Source organism: Mesoplodon densirostris, chromosome 16 (assembly GCF_025265405.1).
Source record: "Mesoplodon densirostris isolate mMesDen1 chromosome 16, mMesDen1 primary haplotype, whole genome shotgun sequence".
Taxonomy (NCBI): domain Eukaryota; kingdom Metazoa; phylum Chordata; class Mammalia; order Artiodactyla; family Ziphiidae; genus Mesoplodon; species Mesoplodon densirostris.
This window is the reverse complement of record NC_082676.1, coordinates 33,754,685-33,766,858: the sequence shown is the minus strand read 5'-3', so window position 1 is coordinate 33,766,858 and position 12,174 is coordinate 33,754,685. Positions and strand designations below refer to the sequence as shown.

General features: G+C 58.7%; 2 protein-coding genes across 5 annotated transcripts in view; one reads left to right on the top strand and one right to left on the bottom strand.

The window, feature by feature from the left end:
• Window positions 1-727, top strand: part of BAIAP2L1 (BAR/IMD domain containing adaptor protein 2 like 1) — an 85,695-nt gene extending 84,968 nt beyond the window's left edge. The window contains exons 14-15 of the mRNA XM_060079190.1: window positions 14-51; window positions 652-727. Coding sequence (XP_059935173.1) covers window positions 14-51; window positions 652-727 — 114 coding nt within the window. The remainder of the gene's footprint in view (window positions 1-13; window positions 52-651) is intronic.
• Window positions 728-1,169: 442 nt separating this feature from the next.
• On the bottom strand, window positions 1,170-11,183 carry BRI3 (brain protein I3). Of its 4 annotated transcripts, XR_009534621.1 has the most exons (6): window positions 10,866-11,183; window positions 10,249-10,351; window positions 4,051-4,102; window positions 2,996-3,176; window positions 2,467-2,523; window positions 1,170-1,863 (listed from the first exon to the last, which is right to left on the bottom strand). XR_009534621.1 is itself a non-coding variant. In XM_060120013.1 (4 exons), exons 1-3 carry the CDS (start codon window positions 11,008-11,010, stop codon window positions 3,044-3,046), a joined length of 381 nt encoding a protein of 126 aa, XP_059975996.1. In that variant the 5' UTR covers window positions 11,011-11,183; the 3' UTR covers window positions 2,467-2,523; window positions 2,996-3,043. The 4 variants fall into 4 exon arrangements, 3 of the variants coding, with proteins under 3 accessions (XP_059975996.1, XP_059975994.1, XP_059975995.1); XM_060120013.1 differs by lacking the exons at window positions 1,170-1,863; window positions 4,051-4,102; XM_060120011.1 differs by lacking the exons at window positions 1,170-1,863; window positions 2,467-2,523 and having other exon boundaries at window positions 2,763-3,176.
• Window positions 11,184-12,174: the final 991 nt, after the last annotated feature.

The following is a 12,174-nucleotide window of genomic DNA, read 5'->3' as shown; positions in this document are numbered from 1 at the left end:
TTCTTTCCCACAGAATGATGCAAATGGGTTTGCAAAGCCTCCTTTTCTCAGGTATGTTACTTTCCTCCACAAGGGCCCTCCCCCTTGCTCAGCCCAGGAGGACTGGGCTTGCAGGATCTCAGTTCCCCGACCAGGGATTGAACCCAGGCCCTTGGCAATGAAAGTGTGGAGTGCTAACCACTGGACCGCCAGGGAAGCCCACCGCTCATTACAGAACTATCAGAGCTTTAAACATTTCTGACAGAGGGCAGCGTACCTCTCTGCAGTCCTGTGTGGGGCGGGGAGGTGGTGGTGGGAGAGCCTTCTAGGACAGCGGCTGCATTATTAAGTGCCAAATGCAACACGAGGCCAGGGGAACCCCCTTCTGGATCAGGTAGATGCTGGGCAGGCCCCGCTCCCAGAGGACCCCCAGGCCTGAGGCTTTCTCAGCATCAGGCCCCTCTGCGGCCAAAACGAAACAAATTAGCAGCTTATAATGGGCGCGTGGAGAGAACTGTCACAGAACAAAACTTTCATGTTCAGAAAATGTCTGGGATTTATATACGCTATATAATTTTACAGAGCAAGAGGAGTTATTAGCTCTTTTTCTGAACCAAATCCCTGTCTTGAAGTATTTCTGCCAACAATTTTTTTCTCCCCCCGCCTCCCCAGCAGAGAAAATCCCTTTGCTACTGTGAAACTCCGACCAACGGTGACAAACGATCGCTCAGCACCAGTCATTCGATGAAGAGGTGGGCCCAGATTCTTCTGGTTCCCCGTTCGGTTCTCGCTTGGGAAATGATAGGTATACGCGTGTGATAAGTGCTGTCCTGTTGTAAAGCTGCACAGGAGGGTGCCTGATTTTACATGTATTCCACTTGAGCAAATCAGTGCATTTTCTAATTTAACATAGTTGGGTTTACGTATTTCTGTCTTTAAGATAACTCCGTCATAGTTTAGATACAACTCAATCATTTCAAGTATTTTCTTTCTATTCTGCTCAAGAACTGTAAATTTGGTTCCAATCCTATTGTATCATTTTTTTAAATATTCTATGAATTTTTTTTTAATAGCCAGAATAAGGGACAGTCGATGCTTCTGTGACTGGCTTTCTGCACCTGAATGCAAATAAGATCACAGTTTTATTTTATAAAGCATGTGCTCTCAAATAGCATTATGATGTTTAAAGAAAACACTGTGTAGATTTGCATCCCAGCATGCAAATAATCTTAAGCAATATAAATTATGAGAATATTGTATAAAATTTAATTTTTTAACTTAAAAACTTTTAAATGTTTGCTTAAATCAAATGCAGCCCTACCCAAGATAAAGCATCCCACAAGTTCTCGTGATCTAGACACAGCGCTAGGGCACTGAGAATTCACCTGTCCCCTATCACAGCCATGATATTAGCACTTGAATAATTTCTAAGAGGTACTGAATTCGGCGTTCTGAGTAACCAACTGGAATACCAATGAAAAGATGCCAGGCCATGCTACATGCGGGCCTGGCTCACAGGGTAACACATGCATCTGGGGACTCCGCATGTAGAAACCCAGGGTCCTCTTGCTAAGCTAGTTGACCAAAGCTGCCTCCATCACTGATTTACTCTGAAACCTCTTGGGGTGCAAGTTTCTCCACTTTTCAGTCAGGTGCTGAAACTGCAAACAGCGCTGCTGAAGCCAGGAGGACCTCTGGGAGCCAGGGGAGGGTAGTGGGAGGCTGCACCTCGGCTGAGCCCCACGCCAGCGTACCCGGAACCTGCGCTTCTGCAGCGGCGAGGCGAGGCGGAGCCAGTGGCAGGGTTTATCTCTGGCTGTCAGGGACTACGCCCAATTTGGAGGAGTGGAGAGAGGTGATGAAAACTCACACGCAGGCCATCCACTGTATGGGGGCAGGGGAGGGGAGCTTGTTGCTGACCACAGCTTTTGGCTTTGCCGTGAATATTATTTTTCTGTAAGCTTGAAATTGGTCAAGGTCAAATGCAGGTAAACCAGTGTAAGCATGTGACGCTTTGGGTTCTTGGTCCCGTCTTCCTCCTGGCTGGTCGACTATGACCCCTTGGTGGTGGGGGTCTGGGGCTGTGGGAGGGCTCCCAGGACCCGCAGGCTAAGGGCATCTGTCAAGCAGCACACTTATCTTTTGAGAGCAGACCCGTCCACCAGCCAAGAAAACACAATCAAATTAGTCACGTGGCCCATTGCTCCTCTCACCGTTTGACAAGAGTAGGGTTCACAGAAGCCCTTCATTTTCAACAGTGTGGAAGGAGTGAGGTGTAGAAGCTTGTTAATAAGGGAAAGGGGCAGGGGGTATCACACCATGGCCCCGGCCCCCAGAGCTCCGCTGCTGGGGGTCTTCTGGCTGTGTTTGTTAGGCTAGGTTACAGGGATGGCACAGGTCCTGGGATTATCAGATGCCACTTGCAGGCCCGCCTGGCTCACCCAGACCCTCTACACCTCCACAGAAGGGACGATAGCCATCACTTACCTGCGTCACACAGCACGGGAGGCCTTGCCTTAGGTCCTGGGCACTGGGGTGCGTGCTCTGTAAATGTCAAGGTATTAGGTTTCATTATTATAATACAAACTTGAAAACAAGCACATTTTTTGAGCTGTAAATGCCTACTGAGGAATAAAAGAAGGTCGGTGTGAACTGGATAATGTTGAAGCTGAGTTAGGAGAGGTAAACGCTCTTCTCTATTTTGTATATGTTTGAAGTTTTCGTAACAAAACTTGATTTCTGTAAGTGGCAGTGTGCAAACACTGAATAAGCAAAACCAGGTAAACAATGGTATGGATCTCATTTATTTAAAACAGTATTTCTCACCTTTCTCAAAGTGAAGACTGCGAAAAGTAAAAGCAGTGCTTTACTGAGCTGTCGTTGACCTGGGAGCAGTGCCGTGCGCGTCCACACTCCCGACCCCTGTGCCCTCGGCTCCAGCGCCCAGTCCACCCACCTCCCTTTACAAAACAGTCCTGAAGCTGAATCCCATGAAGCTACTGTACACGACATTTACATTAGAAAAAGAGAGCTGGGTGTGGGGAAGCCAGGCGTGCTGTTCCCTTTAAGTAAAGTTTGCTCCACAGTTGGGGCATCTTCGCTTCCTCAAGGCAAAACAGCAGATGAACCCAAAGGGGAACAAGACGATGGCCAAGAAGATGCCCAGGAAGGTGAAGGAGTCCTCCAGAACCCCGACCCTGCGGAGAGAGAGGGGGCACGCGGGTTAGGGCCCTCGCAGACCCCAGGCCTGCCGGCCCAGCGGACCCCTGTCCCCAAGGTGCCTCCAGAGCTGGGGCGCCGGTCGTGGAGGGAACGGCCAGCTGCCACCAGTTGCTGCACAGAAAATGTGAAGAGGACAGAAGAGCCGCTTGGGAGGCACCAGCACCTACTGATAAAGGCAAGAACATCCGGCTGCCATATAACCTGCCACATGTTTTCTCTTACAAAACAAGCAACAAGAGGCAAATGCTGGTTTCTATAAAAATTCTTACGTCTCTGAGAAGAACAAGACCAAGAAACCCAAATCACTTTAGGATATTTTTTCCCAACGCTGAAAAGTTTTAGACTTATTTTCCCATTCCCTACAGGGAAATTCCAAAAATAGTGATAAGAGTTTGGATTTTGTGTGATTTTTATCGGTTTGGGCGGTGGGGGGGGCAGATTTTAGTGAAAGACTAAAATCAGCCATGTTCACACCATGTTCACACAATGTCACTTATCTTGAGAAATTTAATCTCAAAGCTTCCTCTTTGGAAAAAGTCACGATAACCTTCAATGTGCACCGTACATAATCCCTCGGACCGCTAGGGGCCATCCCCCCACCGTGTGCCCACGAGGGCACCACCCCGGGTCTCGGGTCCTTTTCAAAGGCCCCGAAGCGGGGGAGCAGGAGCCCTGTGCTCAGCTCCTCCGGGACGCACAATGATGCCCGCCCCCCAGAAGCGTTTCTCTCCGGCCCCACAGGCCCAGCCCCGCCCCAGCTGCAGCGCAGAACCAGTGCCCCGCCCTCGGGCCCCCAGCCCATCCCCCCACGCACACACCAAGGTCCTTGGGCTTCCTGAAGCCACTTACCGTCCTCAAACATGGTAAGGATCCTTTATGCCCACAACCCTCCTCTGGCCGCCTGTGTGGAGAGGAGGAAGGTTCGGCCCAACCAACAAGCGTGGGCGGGGGGGGGGGGGGGCGGGCAAACAGCTGCGGGGGCCCAGCGAGGGGCAGCTCAGCCGGGACTCCGACTCCAAGCCCTGCCCCGGAGGAGAGCGCGCGGGAGACACTCCACTCCCGCAGCACCTCCCAGCGGGCCTGGCCAGCGGGAGCCCTGGGAGCTCTGCAGAGAGACCAAGGGCGGGGAGTGTTGGGGACCTGCCTCACGCCCCGAGTTAGTTGAGGAAAGGTTCTGAGCAGCCCTGCAGCAGAGACACCTGCTGAGCCCAGACTCACGGACGCCGCCCACAGGCCAGGCCCGCCCCAAGGGAAAGCGCATGAGCTGGCCAGCATCTGTCAGCAGGGCCGCCATTTCTGGCCCAGACAGTATAACACAGGCTGTCAGGTCACCACGCCGTGTCCCGTGCCCGTCCAGACCCCACCTGCCCCAGCTTCGAGGCCCTCTCAGACCAGGTGGCAGAAGAACCTGCTGAGAGAGCGAGCACCTGAGGCCACGCGGCCGAAGTAGGGAGCGGGGGCTTCCAGAAGGCCCTGAGCCACCACCTGTGGCTCCACACAAAGGAGGCCGTGACAGGCTGCCCCGGGCCCGGAACACGCCTGCTCTGTGCAGTCGCTGCCAGCAGCTCCTACACCTACTGGTACTCATCAGGCCACCTGAGAATAACTGGGGGCGGCCAGGCAGCCGGGGACCACTCGGGGAGCCATGGCCCCATCTCCCTGCTTCCTCCAGGTACCGAACCAGGTTCCACCTACAGCTGAAATCCCCAGACTCAAACCGGTTTGTACGTTCGGTTAGAATGTCCAAGGGAGGAGAAGCACAGGACAGAGTTGAACTAGGCCTCACAGCTGGGTCACCTGCACCAGCTGAGAACCTTCTGAGTCACCAGGGTGCCTCGTGTCCCCTCCAGGGGCCAATGGGGCCCGAGGACAGTGACTACCAGATGCTCTGTACTATCTCACCTAAGGATCAAAGCTGTTCAGAGGCAGAGCGTAGAACCCAGTGTGTCCACTCAAAGGCTCCAGGAGATCCCAGGAGGAGGCTGGGCCCAGGTGGGGTCCCGCCCTGCTCCCCTTGGTGCCCTGGAGGGCACCCTGCGCCCCCTAGCTGGAGAAGCCCTCCAAGTGGCGGCCGTCTCCCCACAGTGGAGGGGCAGGGCTTGCCCTGTGCTGCCTGGTGCCCGCGTCCGCGTGAACTGGCCCGTCTGCGACTCGTTCCTGTCCTCTGGGGTCGGGGGTCAAACAGCAACAGCCCCCCATCTGCTGCTTCCCTAATTCTCCACCCAGACCCCAGACCCTGGTCGACACTGTCTAAAGCTGGAGGAAGCCCAGGAGGGCCAGTCACTCTCATCCGGGCCCTCCCCACCATGAGGCCAGTGGACTGGCCCCACGTGAGCACAGCTTTCCAGCAGCAGCCAGACCAGCCGGGGGAGGCCCTGGCAGCCCAGGCAGGAGGAACACACTCCCTCATTCCACAAACCTGCAGTGCTTTCTGTCCAGATCCATCACTCCCTCGAGCCAGAGCAGAGCAGGCAGCTTGGGCCTCCCCTTCCCAACACCCTCAGTCAGGAGTCCGGGTTTGATGGGGAGAAACCCCACGCCCTCTCCCCGGTTCACCTCCAGCCCACCCCAAGAAGGCGGCAGAGCCAGGCCGTTTCCCTTCAGCAGCCAGGGAGGTGGGCAGAATCCGGGCCCTGCCAGCAAGTCTGCTCCACACTCAGACCTTCCACGGAGAACCACGGCCCGACCCGCCAACGTGGCTTCCCAGCCCAAGGGACCTGCTACCCGCAGTCCACACCTCTTACCCACAATTGCAAATGCCAAAAGCTCTGAACGCAGAACTTCTTTATAAGTTTGTAACGAACCCAGCTGGCAGCCACATGTGACCTGAACTGACATGTGGCCTTTTATAGTCTTAATGCGTCCCCTTAATGGGAATATTTGTGTCTTGCTGCAGAAATGTTAACATTTGACCATGGGTACTGCCCAAACCTCAAAAGCAGTGCTGGCATGATTTACTGTTTTTAAACATCCAAAATCTTCTGAACTGAGAACACAATCTGGTCTCTAGGCCAGTCCTGACGCAGCAACAGCAGGCTGCAGAGCAAACCTGTCCCTCTGGGACCACGTAGGAGGGAGGAGACCCCCTGCCCGTCCTGCCAGCCTCTCCTAAGTGGCGTGACCTCTCTTTCTCTCCAAGCCCCTCAAAAGCCCTCACCGTTTCAAAGTGAGTTTCACCTCTTCATCCATTGGCTCAGAATCCAAGCGGCTCCAGCTGTGGTTAAAAGGCCCCTCCCCCATTCCTGAACAATGGGGGTGGGGAGGATATAGAAACTGGAGAAATCTGGGAACTGATTCTGAAAACACTTCCTTAACGGACTCTGACCTTATGGGGAGAGTGGTCACTCGATTCCACTGACACCCATCTGCTCAGGGAGCTGGGCTGGGTGGGGCCCCAGGACGAGCGCAGTGGAGACCCTGCAACCCACATGTCCCATCCCATCCTCACCACCCCCCGTTTCCTCACAGCGTCCTCCCCGTCCCATCGCGTCCCCCTTACACGAAGCTGGAGCCCGGAGCCTTGTTCAGGCAGCGAGTGGCCTGGCCGGGAACAATCCAGACCCCAGCCCAGGGCCTCCCTACCCTCTGAGCACCCCCGCCCGCCCCCCCCCCCCCCAGTTAGTGCCACCACTGCTCCCAGCACAAGGTGGCCTCAGGTCAGGATCTGCCGCAGAACAACCCCAGACAAGCCGAGAGAGGGGAGCAGAGGGCTTCGTGCCGGTGGCCATGAGCCTGCAGACAGGCAAGGGGCGGGGCATGATGCCCCATAGCACCTGGCCAGCCCCCTCCAGAGACCAGGTCATACCTCGCCCCCAGCTGTCCCACGGTCCCACAGGGACGGGGAGCCGCCGGCCACTCCAGGGGCGCTTCTGAGCAAGCCTGCGGCCGGGTAGCCCAGAGCCTCCCCAAGCAGAACAAATGCTGCAGGAGGCCTGCAAGGTGGGAAGGCCTGCCTGGGGCTCCGGGGGCTCCCCAGACCCCAAGCTCAGTCCAAGCACATCTGGACGGAGAGGCCCCGAGCGCTCCCAGGCCCCCACGGTCGGCACGGCCTGCCCGCGGCAGCCCGGGAGCCGGGACCGGCTCATCAGTGCTCGGGGCCGGAGCCCTGGTCTCATCACTGTCCTGACCTCTGCGCAGCATCTGACCTCCACAGCTATTCCTTGAGCCCCTGTCTTGGCTTCCAAGACCCCAGCCGTTCCTGGATTCCCTCCTACCTCTTTGGTCACCCCCAAGACCGAACGCCCAGCGACGCCCAGCAGGAAGCCAGGTGCAGCCAGGCCCCGCGCCTCGACGCGCCTTCCAGCCTCCGACCCGCGCTGCCCAGCGCCCTCTGCACAGGCCCTCCCACTGCAGCCCCGGGCCCCCAGACCCGAAGTGGCCTCATCCAGGGACAGCCCACGCCCCAGAGAAGGACAGCTTCAGAGAGGCCCGAGGCCTGGCCGAAGCCCCACCAGCCAAGGCTGGTCCACAGGGGTCGCGGGCGGGCAGGGGTGGGGTGAGGCGCATGCTCAGTCTGCAGGGGTAGAAAGAAATGCTCTCATAGTGGCTAAAAAGGGAAGATGGGGTCAGGCTGCTTAAGGGAAAGCTCAGACGGTGGCAAAGTGACAAGTGGCACAGGCCTCTGACGCCAGGCCTCACTCAGAGGGAATCACAGACGTGTGACTTCGGCAAACTCCTGCCAAGCTCCCAGGGAGGGACGGAGCCTGGCGGGCTGGCTGGGAAGGAAGGAAGTGTGGTCACATGAGAAGCCGCTTGTCTCCCAACCCTATGACGCCGGACAGCAGCCACACGGGCTGTCCCCAGGGACTAGGCACCCTCTCCCCAAACCACCGCGGAGCTTCCTTGGAAGCACCCGGCCTTCCCCTGCTTCCTGCTGCCCACCTCCCCGGGCCCCCAGCCCACTCTTCGGCAGCAGAGGGCACTGCAGGCAGGGGGCCGGGACACCCCTGTGTAAGAGCCCAAGCGCCGGGAGGGCCCTAACCGCCGGCATCTGTCCTCAAGCTGACAGAAGGGCCCACGGAGGACACGTCCTGGCGGGAGTCAGAGTGTGTGCTCCCCACCCGGGCCCCAGACTTGTTCTCAGAGCACCTGCTCCCCGTCGTTGCGCCCACCACCCAGAGGCCGGCGATCCGACAAAAGGGAAGAAACGATCCCGGGTGCAGGCGCCCACCCTCAGCCTTCGAGCAGCCCTGAGCCCAGACCCCTCCTCAGAAGAGCAGAGAGACGGTGACCCACATTCTGCACGTTGGGGGCTGAGAGCAGAAGCCGGGGCCTCCGCTGTGACAGCCCCCACCCCAGGGAAAGAGAGCAATCAGGGGAAATGCTCCCCATCCTGCAGCAGCCTGGAAGCCCACAACCCTGGGGGATCCGTGCCCGGTAAACCCCACTGCTGGTCTCCCCTCCTCCACGCTCAGGGCCTTGAGCCAGCAAGAGCCTTGGACCATCCTATCAGACACCCCATCTCCCAGATGGGGAAACGGGCCCAGCTGGCAGCTGGCAAGGCCAGGATCGGAGCCCAGCTCGTCTGGCAGGCTGGGCCCTGCGGGGAGACGCTGAAACCCCAGCCAGAGGGCTCTGCTCCAGGTGCGGCGCCTCCTCAGCTGCCAGCCTGAAACCCCTCCTTACACTTAGGATATCGCTCGGAACCCCTCCCGCCCGGAAACAGGCCTTTGGAATCGCCCAGCTAGGCTCCTTGGGGACAGAAGGGCGTGCACACAGCAAGGCTCTGGGCACCCGGAACCAGCCTCAAAGGCAAGCACAGCGGGTTTCCCGTCGCCCACCTCTCTGTGCAACTTTCCAAAAGGATTCCCAATGGCTCTCTCCACAAGGGACCAGCCTCCCAGGCCATGCCCCCATCTCCAAGCCCACCCATATGCCCCCAACCCCAAGAACTCTGCCGCCTACAGGTGCCCGGTGCAGGGTGCAGAGAGCTCCTCTCCGGAGGCGGCCAGCTGTCTCCCCTCCCCCTTCACATTCTCCAAAGGCTAGAGTATCACCAGATGTGTCCCAAGAGACACCTGCTTAGGGTTTGCAAATCAAGATCCACCTGGCCGGCACGCAACCCAGAGGGCTCTCCCCTGCCCACAGCCCCTTTAGGAAACTCACGGTTGGTTCCGGGGGTCCAGCCTCCTGCCCTCACTTCCAGACGTCCCCCCTCTTCCCAGGCCCTTGTCTCCCCACACAATTGACCCTTGTGACTCAAACTGTTAACTTCCCTTCGACTCCACTCTGGGTGTCCCTGATACACTTTTGAAATTAAGCCTAAGTGTAAACCAGGGCTTCTCAGTTCCATCTCACGAACTCCAACTTCCTCCGCCACCCGCCTCTCCACCCAGGCTGAACACCCCGTCCTTGCCAAGTCTGCCCTGACTTTCTAAACTGTCCATGCAGTCGAATCCACCAAGGGCAAGGACCAAGTCTTATCTGAATTTGAATCCTCAGGACCCACACAGAACAAGCATCTAACAGCTGCCTCTCAGGCCCTACAAAAACAGAAAATTCTAGAGGTTCAAGGTTGAGAATCTGAAATATCGCTCCCACCCCAAAGAACCTCGGCGTTGCTGCCCTTATGCAGGTAAGGGCCCTGATGGCATGAAGCAGCCCTGACACCGCCTGCTCCCCTGGCCCCCTGGCCTTCCAGCTCCTCTAACACGGGCCACCTGAGTCGGTCTCTCCTGCCCACGCACTTCAAACTGACCCTCCCGCGAGAAGAGAACCTTCTACCACCTTCAAGAATCAACCGCACAGCAAACTTGCAGCTCCCAGAACCGGGGATGAGAGGCTGCCAGTCTAACTGCTACCATTTCTTCATCCCACCCACTTGGGACTCAGTGGCCCCCAAAGCATGCAACTCCCCTAGGAAAGAGAACCCAGCCCCCTCTGCCCCATGAAAGGTGCATGGACCCAAGGACCACTGAACCCACTCTCTCCCATGCCCCAGTGAGCAGCCTGTCCCAAGACTGACCGTGTCTCCAAACGACCCTGCCTTTATGAGTTTCAGTAAGTGTGTTCTTAGAGGTTTCTGGGGCCCCCAGCCCCGTAACATACCTGCAGACAGGGCAGCCTCCAACGACAACGATGGAATTGGCAGGGTACCGGGTGACATTTCGACTGTGGATGTTGTAGACCCTGGGGTGGTGCGTGGGTAACCCTGTGGGCAGGAAAGCACATCAGAAGGGGGCAGGCAGGAAAACGCGGGGAGTCAGAGGTCTACTTCTCCAGCCCTTCCCCTCTCCCCACCAAAAACTCGCATCCTTTTCAAAATCAAGACAACAACAGCGTCCACTAAGTGCCTACTATGGGCTTTATCAGGTGCTAACTTGCAGACAGCATCTCATTAATAAAGTTAATTTGCAAGGAGATGGTGATGCTTCCCGGGAAGGGCGAGCCGGGCGCGCGCGACCGCGCAGGTGGGCTGAGGGCCCTCAGGCAGCACCCAGACTCGGGGTCCCGACATCAGGTTCGCGGAGCGGAGACTGCCCGCCACCGGGTCTCCCCTCGGCCGCGCCCCCGCCGCAGCCGCGTCCGGAGAAAAGTTGGTTTCGGGGTTAAAGGTCGCCACAGAACTCCGCCCAAAGTTTGCTCCCGGGGCCCCGGGCCCCGCCCGCTCGGCCAGCCCCGGTCCCGGGCCGACCCCCACCCCGCCCCCCGGGCCCCGGGCCCACCTGTGACGAGGTAGGGGTAGGGCGGCGGCGGGGCGGCGGCGGCGGGGATGGCGCCGTAGCCGTGCGGGCCGCACGCGAAGTCGCCCTGGCCGGCCTCCAGGTTGTAGGCGGGCGGCCGCTCCTGCAGCAGGGGCTTGTGGTCCATGGCGGGCGGCGCCCACCGCGCCCGGCCCGGCTCCCGCTGGCGCTCTGACTCGGCTCCTACTCGGACTCGCGGGGACGCCCGGACGCCCGGCGGCGGGACCCGCTCTTCGCGGGCGGCGGCGGCGGCGGGGCTGGGCCCCCTGGAGGCGGGTGCCGCGGGCTTCCCCCCGCGCCTCCCCCCGCCGGTCACAAGACCCGGATCACGTGGCGCGGCTCCCGCGGGGGGGTGGAGCGGGGCGGGGCCGGCGGCGTCTTAAAGGAGCCGCGCCCGCTCTCAGCCGCCCCGCGGGCCTCCAGTCCGGGCGTCCCGACATCCGCAGCCCCAGACCTCACACCGCGAGGAAAGACCCCGCCCCCACGCCGACCCAGAGACGCCGCACTAGGGGCGTGACCTTATGGCCTGTCGACCCGTCCCTCCCGGCGCTCCTGGCCCGCTGGGCCTCGGGGGCCCGAGCCCAGGCCCGAGCCCACCCACCACTGAGGAGGGCTGAGGCCTGGGGGGCAGGGGCGGCCCGGAGGAGGTGCTAGGCGGGGCGAGTCCCCAGGCTGCCCCCTGGTTGTCACGCCCCGGGCAGAGGGGCCGGGGCCTCCGCATTCTGAGCGACCCTGTGAATCGTGCCTGCTCGTGCTCAGCTGGTGTTCAATTCCGCGGTTTTCTTTTTGACAAACTAAATTCGGTAATTTATAGGGGTTGTGGCCACTGATTACAAATTAACTCCCCTGTTGGGGACAAACCCTAAATATCGGGCACCGCTGTGTGGCAGGTTCTGTCCCACTGTTGCTCCTCGGTTCGGTAATCTTCACGGCAACCCAAGGAAGTACTGACCCCTGGTCCACAGTCCGGAGACGGCTCAGAAGAGGGGAGTGACCTAGTCTGGACCGCCAAGGCCGCTAAGTCCCACGCCCTCACGGAAGCACTATGTCACATGCTAAGAGCTTAATGGTTTTGTAATAAAACTTTAAACAAACAGATGTGTGAGCTTCAGGCCCTGACACCCTGTAGCTCCCCCTGCACCCCTCCCGGGCCTTTTGCAGCGTTTGGGGTTTCCCAGCCTTTCTCACGTGACCCGCACTTTGATCTAGCTCAGGGACAACTCTCAGACCCCGCCTCATTTTCAACTTTTCTTAAGAGACCATCGAGATTCTTTATCGCAAGTGTAGCCCA

What these genes read in the sequence shown, in the direction of transcription:
- BRI3 (XM_060120011.1), bottom strand. Translation starts at nt 11,010, where the DNA reads ATGGACCACAAGCCCCTGCTGCAGGAGCGGCCGCCCGCCTACAACCTG. An exon ending in GGAGGCTGCCCTGTCTGCAG is followed by an intron (nt 4,103 to 10,248) that starts GTATGTTACGGG and finishes CTCTCCACACAG; the next exon opens with GCGGCCAGAGGAGGGTTGTG. An exon ending in CCTTACCATGTTTGAGGACG is followed by an intron (nt 3,177 to 4,050) that starts GTAAGTGGCTTC and finishes CTCTCTCCGCAG; the next exon opens with GGTCGGGGTTCTGGAGGACT.